The sequence below is a fragment of the Cupressus sempervirens genome, chromosome 2, assembly GCF_028749045.1.
Source record: "Cupressus sempervirens isolate cs-2001-9-10 chromosome 2, ASM2874904v1, whole genome shotgun sequence".
In the NCBI taxonomy this organism is placed as follows: domain Eukaryota; kingdom Viridiplantae; phylum Streptophyta; class Pinopsida; order Cupressales; family Cupressaceae; genus Cupressus; species Cupressus sempervirens.
The window spans coordinates 747,374,598-747,400,400 of record NC_143119.1 but is presented as its reverse complement, the minus strand read 5'-3'; the positions used below and the strand labels follow the sequence as shown (position 1 = coordinate 747,400,400).

The 25,803-nt window shown below is 37.7% G+C and overlaps 1 protein-coding gene across 1 annotated transcript; it reads left to right on the top strand.

Annotated features, from left to right (window-relative positions):
- The first annotated feature begins 957 nt into the window (after nt 1-957).
- On the top strand, nt 958-24,642 carry LOC149575574 (uncharacterized). The gene is made up of 3 exons (XM_089815332.1): nt 958-1,475; nt 8,735-8,793; nt 22,931-24,642. Exons 1-3 carry the CDS (start codon nt 1,215-1,217, stop codon nt 24,285-24,287), a joined length of 1,677 nt encoding a protein of 558 aa, XP_089671458.1. The 5' UTR covers nt 958-1,214; the 3' UTR covers nt 24,288-24,642.
- Nucleotides 24,643-25,803: the final 1,161 nt, after the last annotated feature.

Sequence of the window (25,803 nt, the reverse complement as noted above, 5' to 3'; positions counted from 1 at the left end):
AGTTTTACAAAAAATGGGTTGTGGTTTGACTTTAGTTCTATAGGGCACTCTCTTATCTCTATTTCTTTTATTCTTGTGATGTGATCTTGAGAGCATATAATATAGTCAACAACATGTTGCCCATGGTAAGTTTTCCACATAATAAATCCTAATTTTGGTCACATTTTCATGCCGTTACATATGACTATATTATGCAAACTGCATAGACTCAATCATTTTGTCCCGTACTGATTGATATTGCCTTCGCTATCCTTGGATGCTCTTCTCCAATTTTGATCATTATCTTCCTCTAACCATAACATGTCTCTTCTTTCCTTGTACCTACTCCTCAAATTGAGGGCTTGGTTATTTACTGTCCTGGCATTGAAGTCACCTTAATATAACTCCCCCCATTGTGTTAAAAATAAAGATATCTTTCAGTTTTTCTTCTTATAAGTTTTTAGTCCTTTCGGTGCAAAGTAGTAAGCTACAATCCTTATTGTAGCCTGATTTTCAACGACATATATTATTTGTTTGGGCCTTCCTTCTCTAAACTTATGAGTCTCTCCCATGTCTTCTTAATTAGAATAGTGATTCCATCATGCCCTTTGCCACAATCGATTCTTTCATTCCAAACTGATTTTTTTTTTGTATACTTTGAATTCCGAAACTTTACATCCCATCATACTCATGTGTCTCTATGAATAAGATAACGTCTTTGCCTTTAACTATAAGCCCTAAACAAGGTCCTCTTCTCCAAGAGTAACCTCTACATTTCTAACTCACTATATCCAAGTGCTCGTGGAGCCTCAAATTCTTATTTCTTATGTTCCACATTTTCATTGATTTGAGTCTTACCATTTTGTAAGAATGCCCACTTTCCATTCTCCCAATACCTTTACTTTTGCCCATTATTTTCTTCGCTAAAACTAGGTCGGTGAACCCTCACTAAAACTTAGGTTGGTGAACCCTGCTCATAGGTGTCGCAAACATTAACAAAATAAAATAAGGAAGGAAAACGTTCTTGACCGCGATTTAGGGTCGCGAATCGTCCGGGGCTCCTCAATAAAGAAACGAAGGCGGCAAGCTGTTGTTAATCTTTTACAAAATCTAGAGTGGCAGGCTGACTGTACATCTTCTACAATTCTATATGAGCAGACTCGCCACTTGTGCGGCCCGGCGCTCTGTATCCTGCGGAGAACCGAGTGCAGCAGCACAAGACAATCAAAGTGAAGATGTTGCAGATACGTCTTAACAGGGGAACTGGATCGGAGGAGGGAGGAGGCAGTAGAACCCCTTCTGCCGACAATGTCACAGTCTCCTGCCCCGACCACCTAGTTCTGGCGGACCTTCTCGTGGCCAAAGGCCTTGGTCTTTCATCCCTCTCCAATGTCAAACTCGTCAAGACAGTCGGCCGCAAACGCAGAAGGCGCCCTGGAGACAAGATCCATATCTGCCTTTGCTGCGATTTCCCCATTGCTATATATGGGCGACTTGTGAGTTTTTCGTTGCCCAACTGCCTCTTACTACATTTTTTTAAATGGATAACAAGACACTCAGACTTTTCAGGCCCCTAAACATGTACCGTGCCTTGAACGAGATTGGGATTCCATCTAGTGTAGGGTAAACTGGAAGAATAATTCGTGTTGTCATTCAAGTCCTGTTTCTCGCAATACTTAAATCCCCGGTATTTTGGAAAACTTGCGTGGAATGGTATTTCAATGCAAAGCTTATTTTGCCAAGGACTGAAAATGTTTAGGGCCCTGTCGCATGGAGACGTGGGGCAGACAGACGGGGATGCCAGTTTGAAATAGGACATGGGTGTTTACGAATTAGGTTATATTATATTATGATTAAATACAATTAGCAAGAGGTGGTGTGGGTATGGCTGCTGGGACCCAATTTTAATTCCTCAATCTGTATCTCACGGTGACAACGGTTATAGGGTTTTGACGGTAGCATATGTCCGAGCTTTACTATGCTTTTCTGTTTCAGGTGTTCGAAAATGCGGTGTGAATGTTTTGCGTGGGTTTTTTTGGTATTGACTGAAACGTGCTGCATACTTCTTTTCCCATTCTTGAATATCCGATAAATGAAAAAAGAGGTCATACGTCTTCCTGATAATTACCGATATTCTTCTCCCTGGCTATGTAGTGTCAATTTGAATATCTATAATCTTAAGTTTGGGAATAATCTTCCCTGTGAACCTAATTCACTTTTGCACTTGTTTCAGACAATTAATTTTCCTGCAAGTTGAATTGGGAATAATTAGGTTATAAAAGACAATAGAAATGGATGAGGGGAAACTTAAGTTCTGTACCAAGCCTTAAATCTTAAACCTGATAAGTTAGAGAAGGGCAAAAGGTCAGCCCCTGCATTTCTAGGAAGTCTGCATATCAATTATTCTCCCTAAACTCTATAGCGATGAACAAAAGATACTCTTCTAACTGTCTACATATAGGACGAGCTTACACTTTCCCATGATTAATTTTGCTGCTTGGACCTCTACACTTAAAAAGCCCTAAACCTTTACAACAATTCTTTGACCAAAATACCAACTTTCCTCACACTGCTAGCTATTGCAGATAGGAAACGCTTCTAGTTCTGGATTCTTACACTAGGGATGATCACCTATCTATGAGTCCTCCCAAAAATTTGCTTGACTACCATGCCCTAGATCCCAAGATAAGAAAGTGAAAATCACATCATCAAAGGATGATAAATACCAATCATCCAATCTGAAGGATGTAAGGACTTGATAAAATTCCAATTAGCTGAAACCTTTAGAATAATCCAATCTGAACATTCTCAGTGCCTCCCATCTGGCTAAATATTTCTTTTCTAGCAAAATACTCGACAATTTAATAATATTTATCCTTTTGTGTGAAGAGCCTACAAGGCGGTTTTGCACCTAAGCCTCATAATGAAAGCTTAGGGCTCTATTATCAACCCTACTTTGCTCTTTATGCCTGCACACTTTTTCTTTACTAAGTAGCATGTACTTGGGCAATTAGAAAATAGAAAGTGTAAAGGTTGAAATGGCTTGGAAATCAACTGCAATTATTGCAGTTAGGAGATTTCCACAATCCATGAATTATGCAGCTGTTTTTCTGAGCCAAGATTGTGTATAATTTTTTTTACCATTAACGTTTCGGATCATACTCCATGATCCATCATAACGTTGATGGTAAAAATTTTTATACACAATCTTGGCCCAGAAAAACAGTTGCATAACCGCAATTATGGTAATCCTTCCAGCTAGACTGATTCATTTACCTTTGCATGATGAAAGCTGTTTCTGGATTTTGTCAGATCATAAATCCACTAACACCCTTGAAGAGTGCAATCCCCAAGCATGTCGAAGGTGAAGGACCATTTTAAAGTGAAGAACATTTTTGCTTCTTTGAATCACACTATGGAGCATATTTATATAGAAAAATTTGGGGTTTTCTGTCAATGGACAAATACTGCCTCATCTAGATTCAAACCTGTTTGCAAGCTTTAGCATCCATCATTTAAGCCACCTTGAGCAACAAAGCATCATTAACAAATTGGATACAAGCCAAAGAGGCCACTTGTGGGGTTTTGTCAATGCAGCATTCTGTCCGTTTTATAGCTTTAACAAGATCTTTCCAATGCACCTACAGTCAAAATGAAAAGTAATGGAGAGAGTGCGTCTCCCTGTTGCAGCCCTTTGAAATCAGTTTAGAATCCTGTGTAGCTTCTGTTGAGCTACCTAGTGTGTTTAGCAGAACCCAAAGCCCAATCAAATCAAACATGGGAAAAATTAGATGGTTGCAAAAATTTGTTGAGATGTTCCCATCTTATTGTATGATGTGTTAGCAATGTCAAGTTAATCATCATATCTCTAACATTTTGCTGATTGAGAGAGTTCTCTGCTTCATAAATGACAATGATACCATCAAAGATTTGTCTTCCAGCAACAAAACCATGTTGTTCTATAAAACTAAAAATGGAAGGAACTGATTCAGTCTTTTTCCTATTGCTTTTGAAATGATCTTTATGATATTGTTGCCATGTGTAATAGGATTGGAGTCTGAAAATGGAAGTATTATTCTTTTTAAAGGTGAGAATACCGATGCAACATCTTGGAGGCTGGAGGCGGAAGCGGATACGGACGGGTGCTGGAGGCGGACAGGTACCACCTGGATGCCACTCACAGGCATCTGCACGCATCCGAGTGCCTGTGAGTGGCATCCAGGTGGCACCCACAGGGCACCTGGGAGCATCCACATGCATCTTCAACTAAAACCCTTCATTCTTATCCTCTGATATAACTAAAATCCTTCATTCTTCCCCTACGCTCTTCAACAGTATTACTGAATGCATCTTCTAGAGGTGGTCTTGTTCACTCTGATTTTCTTGATTAGAAGTATTTTCAGTTTTGTGCTAGAAGCAGTATGAGGAAATCTTTTTCCTTTTAATTGTACAAAAGAGTTCCTGTATCATTAGATGAAGATGCTTTGCATGTTCTTTTAATGCATTGTTTCAACATTGCAATCTTCTTGATGATTAATAATGGCAATCCTTGCTGTTTACTCTAGTATGTCATTCACTTCCATTGCATTTGCAATTCAAACCTAGTAAAATGTGCTGAAATGTTCAAGTTTTATCAAGATTTATGTCAGAGGAACCCAAACTCAGCGGTAGGATTATAGATTCCGATTAGTGAAGAAGACATGTTGCATCTAAAGGAAATGTACACTAGCCTCCTTCCAAATCTGACGCTGGCCACTAGTCTTACTATTTTATAAGATTAAATAATCAATTGATTATTTATGTTGCTTAGATAGCTGCTGCTGTTCACGTGATATCAATTGCTTGCCTGTTCAGTCTGAGATTGTTCATATAATAACTATCTGATGTTTCAATTATCTGATTAATATTTCCTTGACAGTTTTAAGTGCAATAAATGTCTATTTTTTGTTCACACCCTGGAGATAATTGATGTTTAAATTTACCTTGGCAATGATGTTGCATACATATATTCTAATCACTTTTCTAAGCCCCTGAACATTGTAGATGCTTATTTGTGAACAAACAATGTAGATCATCTTTTGATCTTGAAGGTAAGAATAGAAGATTGAAATTACTTATTTAATTTCTTTGCATATTGATATACATATTACATTACACACACACACACATGCATCCACATCCTCCCCCCCCACACCCAATTTTTTTTTCTCGCATCCCCCTTCCGCTTCAGAGTCGGCATCTGAATTGGTAACTTAGTTTAGGACTCAACAGGACCTTCCCTAATCATCTAAATTTATCGACAACTGCTTTGACATCTGTGCCCACTATTTCCCAAAACCTTGGAAAAATTGCTTGGCAAGCTATGAGGACATGGGAGCTTTACTCTTTTGAGAAAAAATAAAATGAGTTCATGATTTCCTCTGTGTAGAAAGGCACAAAAAGAGCTTCGTTTCTGGCTTCTCCAAGAAGTCTAGGAATCTTGACTGTAATTTGGTTTATGTCAAATTAGGAGTCTACAAGCCAAAGAAAAAGAAAACTTTAAATAAACACATAACTTCATCTATAATGAGGGCCCAAATCTTACCGAATGGAATTCATTTCATCTACAATACTTGTGACAGAAAACAAAACTTACCAAGGGCATAAAATTCTTCAAGCCTCTTCAAAAGGCTTGACCTTAAAGCTATTAAGTATTAAATCATTTGTCAAGCCATTTTCCTGAATCCTCAAATTCATGTCCATTGAGTTTTTTCTTGAGAGTTCATTTTTTATTTAAGCAAAGATATTTACAAATACCTATCTATTCCATGTTTCATAGGAAGAATTAAGATGTATTAGCTCATGTTCAAGCTTGAACATTTGCAATTGCTTGCATACCACACGCCTTTCACCAATCACTCACCACCTTTGCAAATCCAATTGTCTTATTCACATTATTTTGATTTGAAGGGACGTTTGTCAAAGTGCTGTTTGGCTGAACCTCTAGCTAGATTGGAAGATATGAAACCTAAGATATTAAGGATGGAAGATATTGTAAGCACCAGTTATTTATATTACCAGTTATTTATATTACAAATTAATTGGTAAAAAATACTTGCTTCATATTATAAAAGACCAGAGGTCAATATATACAAAAGAATGAAGAATGCTTCTTAGGAAACGATAGTAAAGAATAGAAACATTCTATTCTAGCTAATAGGAAAGTAATAGACTAGCTAGATAATAGAAGCATTCTAATGTTTACAATAGATTACAAATAGATAACCATTAGATAATAATAGATGCTATCTATTATCGTAATACCCTCCTTTAATGGTTAATTTATCTACAACACCAAGCTGTCCTCTGAATTTGACAAACTTATCAGGTCCAAGAGGCTTGGTGAGAATGTCTACAGTTTGATCCGTTCTAGGAACAATCAGCAAGTCTATTGTCCCATTTTCAACCAGCTGTCGCATGTAATGATAGTGAACAACCACATGCTTGGTTCGTTGATGGAAAACTGGATTTCGCGCTAATTTGATAACGCTTTCGTTATCAACAAAGAAAGTGGTCGATCTTGCTGGTTTCATCTGCATATCCCCAAGTATCTGATGAAGCCAAACAACTTCACAACTTGTATTAATTGTCCCCCTATATTTACCCTCTGTGGAGGAGAGAGAAATTGCCTACGGCTTCTTACTGGTCCATGTGACGGCATTGGATCCCAAATTGAACACATATCCAAAAGTTGACTTTTTATCGTCAACAGAGCCTACCCAATTTGATTCTATGAACCCAGTGAGTCTAGGATTAGAACTTTGAGAGTAAAGAAGTCCATAATTTGTAGTGCCCTTCATATAACGAAGCACACACTTTGTTGCCATCCAATGATCAGCCTGGGGAGCTATCATAAAGCGTGAAATGTAGCTGACCGCGAAGCTGATATCGACATAAAAGCAGAGAAGTAGATGAGGCTGTCTAGCCTGTATGTAGTATCATCAATGGGAGGAGAATCAGACTTGGCTTAACTTGAGACCTTTCTCCATGGGTGTAGATGTAGGCTTGCAATCCTACATACATAATTTGTCTAACAGAGCCCTGGCATATTTGGATTGAGAGATGAATATCCCAGAAGATTGTTGCCAAACCTCTACACCTAGGCAATAATGCATGAGCCCAAGGTCAGTCATATCAAAAGATTGGCATAAATTTTGTTTGATTCCTTGAATCAAAGATGCTGAACTGCCAATGATGATCAAATCATCCACATAAATAACCAGAAGGATGATGTCACTTTTAGTAGTCTTGTAAAGGTTATAATCAATAAGTATTCCCTTCCACAAAGCTTGTAAAGGTTATAATTGAGTGAGAAGATTGAAATCTACCTTATAATTAAGTGAGAAGATTGTAATCTACCTTCAGGAATTCCCAAGCATAGAGTGAAAGAGAACCAAATATATCTTTATGTGTGTATAATATTTAGTTAAAATGTGTGGTTGAATGCCATGTAAGAAGAACTTCAACAAATGAAAGAATATAGATGCTAGTTTCATATCTTCTAATCTGAAATCATAGTTCTTTTTTGGTTTGCAGTTAATTTTGTGGGTTGAAATGGCAATGCACCATAATATGTAATATGTAATGCTTAGTTGTGTAATTCATTACCTTCAGGAATTCCCAAGTATAGATTGAAAGAGAAAACCAAATATCTCATCCTGCGTATATAATATTTGTTAAAGTGTGTGGTTGAATGCCATGCAAGCAGAATTTCAACAAATGAATGTATATAGAAGCTAGCTTCATCTAATGGCAATGCACCATAATAAGTAATATGTAACGCTTAGTTGTGTAATTCATTTTAAGCAGATTTACTCAGTGAAAATATATTTAAGTTATGTTGGAGTGTATCAAGATGCCAAGAAAAGGTGATCATGACATGCATTTGTTTGTTTGCAGATGGGTTCTTGCATAGTCTTTGTTTTTGTTTTGTGAAATTATATTAAGTTATTAACTTGTTATGTGTATAGAAGCAAAATGTTTAGCTAAATATTTTAATCGTGTATTTGATAGCTTCTTGAAACATGCCCTTAATGTGGCTTGTGCTGCACCTAGGGACTTCCATTGGCTTTACATCTCAAGTCTGAGAAAATGTAGGCTGGCAAAATTCTCTAGCGATATGTTCCCTACCCCATCCCATTAGAATGAGTGGAACACAGCCAAATTAGAATGAATGCAAGTGGAGGCATTAAATTCAGTGTACTTTAATGGTGAGCCAATGCCCTGTTTGCAAGGCAGAACTTTTGACAAATCGCAAGCCAATCTTTAGACTAAATTATGAAATGATATTTTCATGAGGGTCCTTTTAAATTGTGACAAAATATGAGTTTCTCAAGGCCTCACTGTTTCAAATTTTCCCTTTGACATGATATACATTGTTTCCATGCTTCTATATCTCTTCATAGTGAATAATAAGAAACAAATTAATTGACTTCTTCAAAGCTATTTAGCTTTCTGTTAATTTCTGTTATTGATATATAGGGTTTAATATTTATTGATTGCTGACACTAAAATTGATGGCTGAAGCAAGAGAGCAATTTAAAAAATATATATGTAAGCTAATTGAAGCATGCAACATGGTGGTATGTTTTTGTAAGCTGCAGTTTCATTCAGATAATATTTAGTTTTGACTTGCATGTTGGAAGCTAGTTTGACATAGATCTTCATAATTTATTTTAATTGATTCAAGAAGTTGTACTTTTCTTGTGCTTGACAGAGTCCTTGTGAGCATGCCTTTTGCTTAACATGTGCAAGGAGCGAGCCCAGCTGTTACTTGTAAGATATCTTATTCATAGCAACATTATGTCCAGTCTCTCTCTTATGTGACAATTGTGTTGGTTGTTGAACTATATTCATTTTGTTATTAAATGGTAGAAGGAGGGTTAAAGAACATATAAATTAAGGGTTCACAAAGGGGGATGCCTCTAATGAACCATTAAATAATCTCCCAATATCATTCAATTATTTGACGCATACTTGTCTCTCAGTGCTTTGAATAGTTTTTACATTGCATGGTTTGTTTGAAATCAATCTAATCTGGTATGATCACACCCCAGCCCTTTTGATTGCCAACTCGGTTGTCTGATTTTTATTTTATATTTCTACCATTTCTGACATGTACATTGTAAAGATGGATACATGTAGCTCTTTTTCTCAATCAGAAATTTGTTTTTTTTTTTAAATCAGCATCTTGGATGGAAGAGAAACTAATTCACTTCAATCAATTGAATTGTGAATATGATAGAATAGCCTAAAGCCCAAGGCAACTGACTTTTTGGGAGAACCGAGAAATAATCACAATACCAAGCAGAATTAGGGAGGGAAAATGTACTCGGAGATCAGGACTTTTAATTTAATTTAATTTCTTTTGATACTAGGAAAATGCAAGGAGGATCACAAATCAAAATGTGCATTGACAGTTAATATTTAAACATAAAGAGTCCAAAATGGCCCTCATATTTGGAGAAAAGATTTTTGCAGCATGACATATTAGTCTTTTGCTATATTGGAACAATAAAACTAAGATTATCATAGCTCAGCTTGGGGAATTACTGGTTTTGACGGAGGGTTGTATGGGGAGTTAAAGGCCCACAAAAAGCAAGCTGTAGTAAGGAAAGGTTAAAGTAATGAAACAGCACCATATGTATTTGATAGTTGGGCAACCTTTGAATTCATAACAGCATATTATATGTTTGTACTTAATGATAACATATTACTTACAATTCATCCTTATAAGTTTCGTGATTTAATAAATAATTTTAAATCTTACAAATATATTTGTCCAGTGATTTCGGAATACCATATTAATGTATATTCTCAAGCAAACTTAATCCGAGTGTCTAAAAAAACACACAAGAGTACCTGAAGCATCACTAAAATTTGGGGCAAAAAGGATCATATCTCCTTTCTAGTAAAAAGGGATCATATCTCCTTTCCAGTGTGACTCCTTAAAGGTTAGGAAGAATAAATCCTTTTGGTGTAAAGTGTCGTGAAATGGTGAAGAGGGAGAATGACGATCTAATACCTTTCATGGTGAAGAGATTGCTTTTGGAACTGCATAGCATTGGCAAACTATTGTTTTCAAACAGGAAACTGGATATAGATTTGATTTCTGGCAATGAATTTTTGTGAAGCAACGCAGGACAATAATAGGTGATTGCAAACTATTATTGATAGTCTTATTCAAAAATTGTTTTCATTTATTTTTAAGTCCATGAGATTATATATTTATTATTTCATTGAGTTGAATTGAGAACAACAATATTGATAATGCCGTTTGCTAGCTGAATGCAGCGTGACAAATGTTTATTATAGCTTGCAAGCCTTGTAAGTAGTATTGTGTGGAAGTACATAAACAGGTGTGATACAGATTTTAAAATTATTAATCTATTTGGTAGGCTTATGTGGCTTGGCACTAACCCTTTGCAATATTGGATGTTGCCTGCTCCCTTGCGTTGGTCATCCTAATCCCTGATATATACTCTTAAGTTGACATTCCCTCCCTTGCTTGTGGCCATAGTCCCCTCTTGTCAATTAAATATGATGGATGTTAGGGATAGGGACAATTTTTAAAAATCACTGACAATGACAAGGGGGTGATTTGTAGTAATACCTACTTAACAGAAATTTCAAAACAGGTTTGATTACCTCTACATTTTTTTAATAAATTATTCACCACTTTACCACACTAAAGTTGTATTCTTATCAGTAAAATTCTAAAATACGATATTTTACATCAATGTATAATAACATGGAATTTGTCTGCAATAGCATGCTACTATATTCAAATACTCTACAACAATATACAATAATTAAGAAATTTCTTGAATCTGATCTCTTGTTAGCTGGTCCAGAAATCAACTTTTCCACAAGTAACTAGAAATACTCTCACAACAATTGCAATCATCAAGTGAGCACTCTGCTATTAAAATATTATAAAAAAAGACCATTTTAATGGATCTATCACCATATCTCATTTCCTAGCATAAGGGATGGTCCAAGTTCTAATGCTCCAATGAGTTGTCTTCATTTGCAAAATAGGAAATGTTATTTAAGATTCTACCTCAAATTTAGTACCTTGCTTAGGTCATCAATTCCTTTTAAAAGAAATAGTCAACTGGTAAATCTCGTTAGAATGGTCAGGGTTGCCATTGCACCAAAAGATCGACCTATCAATGCTCGATTCAACCAATAGTCTTATAGAACCACAAGAGGTGGTTAAGCCATGTCATGAACGCTATGAGGGACTCTGGCCCACTACCCACAATCCCCTCGCTTGGCATCACTTGTTGTGGCCTGCATAGATTGGAACCTATGACCAAGCTCTCATACCACTTGTTAGAATGGTTAGGGTTGTCGTTGCACCAAAAGAACGACTTGTTAATGCTTGATACATCCAATAGTCTTATAGAACCACAAGAGGCGGTTAAGCTATGTCACGGATTCTGCGAGGGATGAGCCATGTCGCGGACTCTGCAAGGGATACTCGCCTACTCTACCCACAATCCCCCTCCTAATGTCACTTGTTGCAGCCTGCGTAGATTGGAACCTATGACCGAGCTCTGATACCACTTGTTAGAATGGTTAGGGTTGTTGTTGCACCAAAAGAATGACCTGTTAATGCCCGATACAACCGATAGTCTTATAGAAGCACAAGAGGCGGTTAAGCTATGTCATGGATTCCGCGACGGATGCTCGCCCACTACCAACAAATCCCTCATAATAACCTATCATAGAATTTATCATAAGTAAATGGAAAGTCTCATAAGCTCCCTTTTGGCAACCATGGCTCATATGCAGATGGTAAAAATAAAGTATCAATTATTTGTTATTGTGCCTATTTCCTTAAATCAAGGCCCAACCCCCGCCCCCCGCCCACACACACACACATACACACACACACACACACACACACACACACACACACACACACACACACACACACACAAAGTCTATTTCTTGAGCCTATTAGGAGAAAAAGGGACTGGCTCGTGGGTTGAGCCTCCACACCAAGCTAGAAAACTTCGACTTGGTACAAAGCGGACAACCCAAAAATCTGGTTTGGACTCAGAACTTACAAAAATCTTGACCACAAAAAAAAACTTAAATAAAACATCAAACTAATGCATTTATAGCATCCACTTCTATTTTAATCATCATTCAATCATAAAATGAAGTTACACATGTAACACTACTCTCAAATCAATAAATTTTGTATTCATTTCAAGACTTGGAAAGTTCTTTATTAGACTTAATTGATACTCCTTTGGTGGAATTTCACCGTGGACACAAGTTGCAAACAGTTTGGGCACTTCCACAAACCAAGTAGCATCATTTGTGGCTAGAATTCTTTAATGTACAGAGTACTTTGTGTCAGTTTTTAGTTTTTCTACCATTTTGTGTCAGTTTGCTAGTTTTTCTACCATTTGTCAGTGATATCATCTAACCAATATATATTTTCGGTGAAAGGTCAATTGTTTGTTCAATATGTTAATTAAGTGCCTTTTTGAGGTAAGACACGTGGAAACATGGTGAATTTAGCTGCTTTCTGGCAACTCCAATGCGTATGCCACTTCATCAACTCTTCTCAAACTGTTTATGGTCCACACAAGTAGGGTTTGAGCTGTTTAGCTCCATGTCACTTAATTAACGTCTTTCTATAAGGTTGCAGGCATGGAAAGACCATATTTCCACCTCAATTGGTCCTTTGGTGCAGTGCTGATTTGCATGAAACTTCTATTTATTTAGGGACTATTTTGTTGACAACTGAAAATTTTGATTTGGATTCGCAGCTTAACAAAATTATGGCAAAAAAATTTCACAGGACAACAAGCTAATGCATTTAGAGAATACACTGTACATCTATTCCAGTCATCTTTCAATCATATTAATTATGATTATTATGCTAACCAATAATTATTGCATTCATTTCATGACTTCCCAATTTTTTGTTGGACTCCATTGATACTCGATGAGTAAGTGGTGGAGACTTGATTGTGAGTTGGTCTATTTGGTGCAATTTCAATCTGGACATGAGTTGCATTGAATTTGGTCACTTCCACAAATCTAGCAGCATCCTTGTATGTAGCTTCCTTCAATAGACAGAGTGACAGTTTTGTTAGTTTCTTGCACCATATGTTAATGATGGCATCTAGAACCAAAATATTTTTTCCTTTGAGGCAAGAAACATGTAAAACATTGAGAATTTAGCAAGCTCCGGGTCACTGGGTTAAACTGTCAATTCATCTTGTTTAAAAAAGAAAATCAATTGTGGATAGACCCAAATACACATATTAATCCACCATGGGGGCAACACCCCAGAAACCTTGAATGGGTGATACCATGGTTGTAACGTCCTGTATTGGGACTTTAGTCTATTTGCCCTAGAAAATAAGATATGTAGTATATTTAGGATATTAAATTGATATCTTGATTTAGAGTCTGCAAAATTATGAAAGATGAAAAAACATATAACAAGCAATGTTATAAAGAGAATTCTAATCATCATTATAATTTACATAATGCGCATTTGTAATTTAATAATACTTTCCTTTACAATCTATCCTCATTATGGGTCCCTTGGATACAACATATGAGGCGTATTAAGTATTACAAGGTAATTGGTAAATACTTGCTTATTAATAACAGAGACCGAAAGGTCAATTTATACAAAAGGAAGAGATGATGTTTCCTTAGGAAACGATCGTAAAGAATAGAAACATTCTATTCCAGAGAAAGCAAAAAACAAAAGCAAACTAAAGCTAAAGATATTTACAAGATAACCATTAACTAATAATAGACGTCTTATCTATTATTGTAATACCCTCCCTTAATGGTTAATCTATCTAACACACCAAGCTGTCCTTTGAATTTGACAAACTTATCAGGACCAAGAGGCTTGGTGAGAATGTCTGCAGTCTGATCTGAGGTAGGAACATACTGCAGATCTATAGTCCCGTCTTCAACCAGCTGTCGTATGTAATGACAATGAACATCCACATGCTTGGTTCGTTCATGGAAGACTGGATTCTGTGCTAACTTGATAACGCCTTCGTTATCAACAAACAGAGTAGTCGGTCCTGCTGGTGACATCTGCATATCCCCAAGCATCCGACGAAGCCAGACAGCTTCACATCCTGCCTTAACAGTCCCTCTATATTCAGCCTCTGTAGAAGAGAGAGAAACTACCTGCTGCTTCTTGCTGGTCCATGTGACTGCACCGGATCCCAAACTGAACACATATCCAGATGTTGACTTTTTATCGTCAATAGAGCCTGCCCAATCTGAATCTGTGAACCCACTGAGTTTAGGATTAGAACTCCGAGAATATAGAAGTCCATAATCAGAAGTGCCTTTCACATAACGAAGCACACGCTTTGCTGCCATCCAATGATCAGCCTTAGGAGCTGTCATAAAGCGTGAAATATAGCTGACTGCAAAGCTGATATCAGGCCTAGTAGCAGATAGGTAGATGAGGCTACCTACTAGTTGCCTATACGTAGTATCATCAACGGAAGGAGAATCAGACTTGGCTGATAACTTGAGACCTTTCTCCATAGGTGTAGATGCAGGTTTGCAATCCTGCATTCGGAATTTGTCTAACAAGGCTCTAGCATATTTGGACTGAGAGATGAATATACCAGAACACTGTTGCCAAACTTCAACACCTAAGCAATAATGCATGAGCCCAAGGTCAGTCATATCAAAAGACTGGCATAAGTGTTGTTTGATTCCCTGAATCAAAGATGCCGAACTGCCAGTGATGATCAGATCATCTACATAGATAATCAGAAGGATGATGTCACTGTCAGTAGTCTTGATGTACAGATTTGAGTCTGAAGAACTCCTCTTGAAGCCTTGATCACTGAGGTACGTATCAATCTTGATGTACCATGCCCGAGGGGCCTGCTTCAAACCATAGAGAGCTTTTACCAATCTGAGAACCTGATGGTCTTTACCAGCAACCTTGAAACCAGGAGGCTGCGTCATGTAGACCTCTTCATGGAGATCACCATTCAGGAAAGCACTCTTTACGTCCATCTGATGGACCTTCCAGCCAAACTGTGCTGCCATGGCTAGGACTAATCTGATGGTGCTCATCTTTGCAATAGGAGCAAAGGTCTCCTCATAATCAATGCCCTGACGCTGAGAAAAGCCCTTTGCCACTAAACGAGCTTTGTACTTATCCAAAATACCATCTGATTTGTATTTGATTTTGTAGACCCATTTGCAGCTAATGGGTTTCTTCCCTGGGGGAAGATCAGAAAGGACCCAAGTGTTGTTCTTCAGCAGGCTTTGGTGTTCAGATTGCATGGCCTGTTCCCACTCTGGAATTCCTTTAGCCTCGGAATATGTTTGAGGTTCAAACACACTGTGAATGTTGGCCATAAGAGCAAAGTTAACAGAATCTATAGTTTTGCTCTTTTTTTGAGTAGTTCTCCCATCAATGAGCTCATCATCATGAAGATCAGCAAGTGTCTTAGCCCACCACTTAGGCCGGAGAGGAGAATGACCAATAGTAGTACTAGGAGATGCTTGATCAGCAGGATCCTGATCAGAAGAATTTGGATCAAACTCAGGTGAAGCATCTTCAAAACGAGGTGATCCTGCAGGAGAAGCCGGAGGTGGCTGTACAGGTATCACTGGCAGGACTGTAGCTGTAGGAGCTACTGGAGCCCTCCCATCAGGTGGACCTAATGGAAGCCGAACTCCCAAATCATGAACCTGCATAGGCTGGTCTGCTGGATCAGGAACAGGAGAAACAGGCATGAATGGTCCTCGCTGCTCATCAAAGACTACATCGCGGCTATATATGAGACGAGATGTCTCAATATCAATAAGGCGGTAGGCTTTGTGAAGACTGCTATATGCAGCAAGCATCAGTTTCTGACTCTTGGCATCCAACTTGGTGCGTGAAGCATCAGGGATCCAAACAAAAGCAAGAGAGCCAAAAACCTTCAGGTGACTGATTCTGGGCTTGCGACCTGACCAGGCCTCTTCCAGAGTTTTACCTTTGACCGCCACTGTGGGTGACCGGTTCAACAGATAAACTGCAGTGTTAACTGCTTCTGCCCAAAAACGCTTCGGAACATGTCTGTGTTCGAGCATGGAACGAGCCATCTCGGTGATTGTCCTGTTCCGACGTTCAACTACACTGTTCTGTTGTGGCGTGTGGGGTGTGGTGAACTGGCGTTGGATGCCATGTGTATCCAAGAAGCTGGAGAAAACATTAGAACAAAATTCCCCCCCATTGTCTGATCTAAGAGTAATAATAGATTTCCCAGACTCTTTTTCAACTAAGGGTTTAAACTTCTGAAATACAATAAATGCATCAGATTTCTTTTTAAGGAAATACACCCACATTTTTCTACTGAAATCATCTACAAACAACAGAAAATACTTGTACTCAAGAACAGAAGGAGTGGCCATAGGGCCGCAAATATCAGCATGAACAAGCTGAAGTACTTGAGAAGCTCGCCAAGAATCGCCACTGGGGAAAGGTGTGCGATGTTGCTTCCCAGCCTGACATGCGTCACAAACTCCAAGGTGTTGGGTTTGAATCTCTGGCAAACCAAGAACAAGCTCATCCTGAGCAAGTTGTGAGAGATAATGCACATTTAAGTGCCCATATCGCTGATGCCAAAGTGAGCTGATGGAAGATCGCCGAGCAGCCATAGCTAAGTCCTGAGAACCACCAGAATCAGTAAGTCTGAAAAGACCATGATCCTCAAGACCAACTGCAATAGTAGACTTAGTCGCCCGATCAGTGATGGTGCACTGATGTGAACTGAAGGTGACTGCCAAGTGTGGAGAATGTCGCAGCAACTGACTGACCGAGAGTAGATTTAGTTCCATCCCTGGAACGTAGTACACATCAAGGAATATGAGCTTCCTCCCAACAGACTGAATTTGAATGTTGCCTTTACCAACAACCGTGTACTCTTCTCCACCATCAAAGATAACAGAATCTGAATAAGGCTGGTAGTCAGTAAACCAGTCTCTGCGGTGAGTGAAATGTCGAGAGGCACCTGAATCAATGTACCAGGCAGATGACTGTACATGATCTGCAGGTCTTTTAGCCATGAAGGCATAAAAGGCAGATTCTACCTGCTCAGTGTGCTCTGCATTGTTCGCTTTGGGTTGCGAACCTGATTGCTTAGACTGGGCAGCTAAGCGTTTCCGACATGCAACCTTCATGTGACCATACTTGTGGCAATAGTTGCATTGAATGTTCTTCTTTTTGGTACCATCGGATGCTGGAGCAGAAGACTTTTGCTGAGATGGTTGCTGAAACTTGCCCTTATCCTTCTGAAAGGATTTCGCAGCAAAGGCTTGCTCAGTGGAGGTGGAACTGGAGCTGCTACCGAACTGTTGTTTCCACCGATCTTGCTGAAGTAGCAGGGTGCAGAGATCAGTGAACTTTAGATCAACACCAGTAGATGTGATGTTGAGAGTCTCGATAAAATGCTCATAGGAATTTGGTAAACTCCGAAGAGTGATTACCACAATATCCTCTTCCTCCATCTTGCGATCGATGGCAAGTAACTGATCACGGATTTCCTGAATCCGATTCAGGTGTGCTTGGAGCGAGGTGCGCTCATCCATGACAATAGAAAACAGAGTGTTTTTCAGAAAGAAGGCTTTGCTCTTGTCGGAAGTCTCATGAAGACCTTTTAGATGTGTCTAGATTTCGGCCGCTGTTTTGCCGGATGGAATCTGAGAAAGCTGGTCATCAGCTACGGAGAGTTTGAGAAGCATTACTGCCTCTCGATTGTTCAGATCCCATGTATCTTGATCAGGACCCGGAGAAGTCGGACGCCGCTTAACACCCAGAACAAGTTGATCGGTGTTTCGATATTTGAAGATTGCAACGATGCGCTGCTTCCAGGTTCCATAATTGCGACCATTGAATTTGGAATTATGCTCGAGCAGAATATTTGTCAGAGATGCCATGGCACGTTTTTCAATGAAAAAATGTGAAAATCTGTGAAGGCACGTTCTTCGAGGCAAAAATACGGAAGACCCAGAAAAATCAGAGAATGACCCAAAAGAGAGCTCGAAAAACCCAGAAGGAATCTGCTGTCGTTTTTTGAATCCGCTGGCTCGAAAATTGAGGCACAAAAATCGAGGCACCCAGAAAAAACGGACGACAACCCAGTTGAGCTCTCGAAAAACCCACCAAGAATTTGCAAACAAAAAATTTTTTCGACCCCAAAAATTAGGGTTTCGAAAAAAAACGGCCCTAGCTGAAAAAAGCTTGAAAAAACTTCAGATTTCTTGATGAAAAATGGTCGAATCTGCTTCCCAGAGCACGATGACAGACTGAGACGGCTAAGAGCATGAAGATTTGATACAGAAACATGCAGATTTTCACCCCAAAAATGCGAGTCTTCAAAAAATGGCCACGATTTCCACGCGATTTGCAGACCCGTAATTCGGGAATTTCTCCAAGCAGAAAAACCCTAGGTGGGTTTTGGAGAAATTAGCTGAAATAATTTTGGAAAAATTTAAACAAATAATTTCAAGAAGAAATTATAAATTTTTCCGAAAAAATTTAAGTATTTAGCTCTGATACCATATTACAAGGTAATTGGTAAATACTTGCTTATTAATAACAGAGACCGAAAGGTCAATTTATACAAAAGGAAGAGATGATGTTTCCTTAGGAAACGATCGTAAAGAATAGAAACATTCTATTCCAGAGAAAGCAAAAAACGAAAGCAAACTAAAGCTAAAGATATTTACAAGATAACCATTAACTAATAATAGACGTCTTATCTATTATTGTAATATTAAGCACATTCCTTTCCATCAAGCCCAAGAGTATGGAATGACTCTCACCATGTGGCCTCCTATGGGGTTGCCTTACTTGAATGGAACTTATGTGTGACATCATCCCTTATGTATCCCATCCTATTCTCCATAATGAGGTAGTTCACAGATTAAAGTATTAAAAAATCCTACATATCTACTCTCTCATGCATAGATGCCATAGTGGCAAGAATAGCAACACACACACAGATATATATATATATATATATATATATATATATATATATCAGTTGCAAAATGTTATTTGCATAACATTCCTAATTCCTGTCAAGGGGAAGACAAGTCAGCCAGATTGTGATGCCGTGCACTATGCATCCTTTATTTTCTTTCTTGTTCGAATGCCTTCTTTTCACTTCTTCAATGCCCTCACTTGATGAGTGTTTGTCTGCATTCATTATCTATTGGAATTGAGGAGACATGCCTTTCCCAGAGTCACATCCCTCTGGCAAGAATAGCAACACACACACAGATATATATATATATCTATATATATATATATATATATATATATATATATATATATATATATATATCAATCAGTTGCAAAATGTTATTTGCATAACATTCCTAATTCCTATCAAGGGGAAGACAAGTCAGCCAGATAGGAATGCCATGCACTATGCATCCTTTATTTTCTTTCTTGTTCGAATGCCTTCTTTTTACCTCTTCAATGCCTTCACTTGATGAGTGTTGGTCTGCATTCATTATCTGTTGGTATTGAGGAGACATGTCTTTCCTAGAGTCACATCCCTCTTCTAAAAGAATTGTCTCGTTTATGGTAACCATTGACTTTTACCAACTAAATTGTTGCGAATTATCTTGGTGAAAATCTTTCCCCAGCAGCACTTGTGTTTCTTTACTAATTACCTGCATCTGCCTTGGTATAATCACTCCTTTAATTTAACATATCTCTGTGTCTTATCACTTATGTAGATTCTATGTTACGTACGAGGTTTGAGTTCAAGTTCCACAACATTATAATTCAGATGATGTTCTTGTAATTAAATTCATTTTTATAAATTTGAATTTTTTACATAATAGATTCATAGAATAAAACAATTTACATTATAATAAATTTAGAAACATTCTAATATTGTATACAAATTTATTTTGATTACTTTTATTTGTTAATCTAATTTAGATTATTAATATGTAATAAATTTTTTTATTACTATTATATTTAAATATTAAATATTTAAATTATTATATTTAAATATTAAATATTTAAATTATTATATTTAAATTTTTAGTTATAATACTTTAAAATATTGAATTTTAGTGAGTGAGAAACAAAAGTAAATAACAGACTAACATGGTTGTATGATTTTATTTGAAAAAAACCTATAAAAGAAACAAAAGCTAAAAATCAATTACTATGCACTAACAAAACCTGTGTGATGCTGGTACTATGAATTAAATATCGTCTTATTTTAAAATCACCTTTTTGGTATAGCTCTTCGAGGGTTTGATTTAAATATCTTCCTTCCTTAAAATCACCTTTCTGTTGTTCAGTAGTGTTGCTCTAGGTTAAGTTTAAATTTTGCTCTTTAGTACAAATGGTTCAAGTGTCAAAGCCCTTTTAATACCCTGTTGCTGTGATAGGGGTGCAAAGGCCTAATAAAGAGAAGTAATTCTGTTTTCAAATACATCAAGTAGCGTGACCCTAACTTGCTTAACATTAAACAACATACGAGTCCACTGAGGTCTGCTTTCTGATTCTAGCAGGTTACTTGAACCACTTCCCTTCATCATTCCACTCAAAAGTGGTGGAACAATCTTGGCTGAAATCATGAAAACTATGTACAACACTATGCCATTATTTGACCAAATGATGTTGCTAGTAGTCAAGGCAACATCCTACATAGGGGTAAGTAGTGCAACTTCTGCAACAATGCTCGAGGGGATATTTTGTTGCTTCCATAAAAAATAGTTGCATCCAATTTATTCTTAATTCATTGCATGTCACTCCTTTCATTATTTTGGTTGCTATTATGGACTCTACCCTCCTGAATCTTCTTTTCAGGTATATCCAAGTAGTTGACAAAAGCTCTGTAGCATGAAAATTATTCTATTTCTCTGTTTGCTCCAGAAAATTGCGTCTTAAATTTGTTGAGGTATTGTCACAGCATCTGATATGTTATTCCTTTGTACAAACATAGATTCATAAGGATTTTGAAGGACTCGCATTTGACTAAACACCAGTCAGTCATGTGAATCTGAACTTCCCTTTCTAGCAAATGCTTGTGTGCTTCAGATTTTGCATGTTACGTTGAATATGTAACATTTGTGCCATAGCTCTTCCTTTCCTTCTTGTCCCTTTTGAAATCCCACCAAGCAAATTCGGAATAGATCTGCCCTTTCATCTTCTGTCATTCTTTCCTGCATTTTTCCAGGATTCACAAACTGACAAGAAAAGTAGGATTGCCGCAACTAATATGACCTTTACTAATGTTTTATAAATTATTCAACCTTTACTAATGTTTTATAAATTATTCAACCTTTACTAATGTTTTATAAATTCTTCACCACTACCACACCACACTGCAGTGGCATGCTTATCGGCAAAATACTGGATTACATTGATGGATGATACCATTATTTTTTGCAATAACATGCAATCATATGCAAATAACCTGCAATGGCATACAAGCAATTCCTTAAATTTGATCTGATGTTTACTGTATACTGCTGTTCCAGTGCACATGTCAACTCGCCAAAAGAAAGGGAATACACTAAATACAGTTGCAATCTTTGGATGAGACTGCCCATACAAATCCAGGGGGGCTTCGTTCTCTGATGTTTAGATTCAAGTATTTTCATTTTTATGTCAACATCTGAATGCTACACCAATAAAATATGAAAAAAGGAGAACATAATGGTTAACACCTCAAATTATAGCACAGAGGAGGATCGAATCCCAATATCCCCCACAAGTTATCCTCGTTCTAAATATTTAAGTTCTGTACAACGTCAAAATTCCACCTTAAAATTATTGCTACTCTTTGGCATCATAACATATCAAAAGTCAACAATGAACATGTAAGTCTGTCCCAATGCTATCATATACCAAGAAATAATGAGCTCATGCATCCACAGGTGGTGAGATAATCAAAGGAGGATCTAATGGGAAATACCATTCTAGGATAGGGGATCCTTGGGGTAAGCAGGCCTTACCTCATCTTGCTCCATTTTTGGGTACTTACTACTCTAAAATAAAGCTAGTATAGGTGATTGGTGTTCACCATTTTTTATATAAAACTGCTCTTATTATGTGCTCATTGGGTGCTCAGATTCTAGTCTTTGATTTATGTTCTCTAGTATGGTCTTTTTGATAGAAATAAACATAAATGTTTGTATTCTGCCAGTATTTTGAGACTGAAAATCAATTATTGATTAGTAGTTTGCTGGATGTAGCCCATTTTATGGCTCTAGCCTTGATCTTAGCCTGAGTAGATTCTATTATATCATAAAGCTGGTTTCTCTTTTGCAGCTGTTTGGACCATTTGAGGTTCATTTCAATTATGATTCATAAAGGATATCTGATTTTGTGGATTTGAACTTTTTTCAGGTGGATTAGCCCATTTTACTCAGCTTGGTCACTAGGTTGAAAGTTGAAACTAATACAAAATTTGAGAAACACTGCAATTTTTTTTGGTTCCAATGAGTGGGCTTTTAGTACCATGAAGGTATGCTAGCCAGGCTGGGATCTATAAAGTTCCCTACACCTATATAATTTTGTAGTGCCCTGATGTTCATAAGATGTAATTTCTTAGTTTTCTTGATTCCTTTAAAACATTTTTTGAAAGCACCAGTTTGGGCCAAATTTTGTGAACCTTGTTGATATACCATTTGCATTTCTCTTAATATGCTATGTGCTTTGAGATATAGGTTGCTACCTTTTTGCAGAGTCACTTTTTCAGGTTGATATTTTGGGTCTATACTTTTAATTTTACTTTGGTCTTGATTGTTTATGTTTGCCTTGTGGATTTTTAAATAACATGTTATTCCACAAAAATGAAAGTTGTTTGGCTTTTTTAACATTTTTTCTCCAAATATAATTCATCCTCTTCCTTTGTTTCAGATGCGATGAGAGGATACAGAAGATACAAACAATAAAAGTGCACGATGGAGTATTTATATGTGGAGCTCCACACTGTTGGCGGTCGTTTCTGAAGAGATATGATTTTGAGCAACACTTAAAAGTGGCACATTTGGACTTATTGCAAACAGCAGTTGAAAAAGAAGAGATGCATCAGGACACTCAGAGTAAACAACCACGTGCAGAATTTGAAGAACTTAGCCGCTCTGCATCAGCACCTTTCCTTCAAGCTTCTCAACAATCACGTTTGACATTGGAATCTCCATCAATGCTGCCTAAACAGAAGAGTTTCCCAGTCACCACAGCCACATCTCTTCCTGAAAAGCAACTTTCTGCAGGATTGGGCATGCCACCAGCATCATCCCTACTAGAAAAGGGACCTCAATTCTTTCAGTCTAGAGGGTTGCTACTGTCACAGGCAGCCTCTCCTCTTGAAAAGCAGTCTCAACAGAATCAATCGCAAGGGTCAATTATGGGAGGAAGGTTCCAAGATCAACAACAATCAGAGCACTGCAATAATCAAGTAAATGCTATTGCTCTCTCACAGGAGCATAGTCAGCTGCAAAATCAAGTTTCTGGAAAGCATCCCAGTCACTCTCTTCAGGATAACTATCAAGGACAATCTCAAGGTGAAATACATCAAATGCATGCCAAAATGGGAAAGCAGTATTCTCAACAGCAAGAAAATCAACAAACAGACGGATTTCATCAATTTAATCTGCCATACCAAACATCACTGCCAAGGCCTCCACCACCTCCAGCTGCAAATCCACCTTTTCTGAATTACCCATATTCAAACTCATATCCTATTCCACTAGGACAACTTCAACAGTTGAATCCTCACTTTGATCCAAGATTTGGTCCTGCTATGGATAGTGCAACATTTCAAGCTAGCATGCAGGAAAACAATAAAAATATGAATATCCCTATTCAAGCTCCAGTTTTCCCCCAGACACAAGATTATTGCCACATAGGACATGTTGCAGGAATTCCAGTTTTGGCACACGAGGGGACATCAACAATTCCAGGACCAAAGGAAGGATACATGCATCAAGACAGGCTAGTCCCCTTTTCGCATGCACAGAGTGATTTGGGGCAGGTGGTGTCAGGCATTCCATTGCAACTACCTTCACAAGGAACAGACACGGGTTTTAATCCATCTATGCACTACCAAGATGGTAGTCATGCTCCAGAAATGCCTCCATTACCAAAGCATTTGAAAAATCAGAACAACCCTGTGCAAGGAGAGGTCACAGCTGATTATGGACTAAATGACAGGAGAACAAAGTTTGGAGGCCATGGCTATGGAAGCTGGCCAAATCCTCAAAGTCACTCTTAAAATCATACAAATTTTAGGTACCCATGGCTATGGAAGTGGACCAAGTCCTCAAAGTCATGCACAAAATCATACAAATTTTGGAGGCCACGGCTATGCAAGCTGGCCAAGTCCTCAAGGTCATGCATTAAATTATACTAAACATGTTTCTTTTGGGCCCACTCATGTACTTTGCTCCTAATATCTTATGATTCTAATAAAGTGCTGTAGTACTTGATTTTGGGTCAAATTTTGAACTATCGCGCTGATTTCTGTCTGTCCTTAAATTATACTCCTGCATTGTGCAGGTGTAATATGTATAGCCACAGAGAAAGGCACACAAGAAAATAGAATAAAACATAAATATCCAAATTATCCATTCTCTTGGTTATGACACACTAGTAATGTTTTTTTTTCTCCATATTTTAGGATGAGCTCTGTAATCCCCTCCAGATCACATAAAACATGGATGGCAGCATGAAACAGATGAAAATCTTTCAAAAATGGTCATATGCAGTTGCAAAATTTTGAGGAAAGTTAACTCATTTTACTTCTTTCCAATGTGGAATGATTTGCTTTTGATTTTCTTTTAAGAAAATGTTCGGGTGTATTGTGGTCGAAATTTCCTACCTTCAATAATTTATGTGCTTCCGACCTTGCCTGATCTGTAGACAGATATAGATATGTGTTAAATGTTATATCCATGGGCTGCATTCAAGCTACAGCCAATTAAAATATGTATTGACATTGGTGAAAACCTGCATCAAGGAGTTCTGCAGTGTATGGAATTCTTGATACATGTTTATCAAGCTGAAATCTTCTCAGCCTAATGGTAATACTGAATACTTTATTTTCATTCTGTCATCCACCTTTAGTAAACACTAGCTTAGACTAATTCAGTTAGAAGATCTGGCATTGTGCGAAAGAGTAGTGATATAGTTTACTAACAAAATCCATCATGAACAATTTTTCTGATTTTTGATTTTTTGCAGCGGTACTCTTTTTACGAACATTTATGCTTAGGATTTGTTAATAGGTAACAATACTCTTGAATCTGAATCTAGATGGACATTTCTCTAAGTCCTGGTCAGGATTCTGAACTATAAATTTGCACTTTTGGGGCTGAGCACATTGTTATTTATTATAGTTAGGTGATACTGTTGGGTAATAATCATGTGTCCAATTTCTGAGAGGCTATTAGAATTGACAGGGTGATGGCAGAATTGAATGCAGTGTGTGGGTATCCACATTTTGCAGCCAACCATGCAATTCCACACTTGAATGGATTGAGCAAGTAGCCGAATCAGTCGATTTTTGCCGTTGATTCCAGGTATGAATTGTACCAGAATCGGAATCTGGGTTGAATCACCTGTGTGGGTATGCACATGGTTTGACTTTTTGGCCACTGAATTGTTTCAGAGAAGAAAATTGATTCCAGTTGACTCCAACAGTGAGATGGCGATTCTAGGTTGATTCTTGACTGATTCCGATGGGTTTGACTTGTAAAACCAAAAGAACCTAAAACTTTAGCTGGCTACTT

Excerpts from the sequence above, each read along its gene's own strand:
- LOC149575574 (XM_089815332.1), top strand. The coding sequence starts at position 1,215 with ATGTTGCAGATACGTCTTAACAGGGGAACTGGATCGGAGGAGGGAGGA. Across the intron at positions 1,476-8,734 it reads TTGCTATATATGGGCGACTT|AGTCCTTGTGAGCATGCCTT; the intron begins GTGAGTTTTTCG and ends TGTGCTTGACAG. Across the intron at positions 8,794-22,930 it reads AGCGAGCCCAGCTGTTACTT|ATGCGATGAGAGGATACAGA; the intron begins GTAAGATATCTT and ends CCTTTGTTTCAG.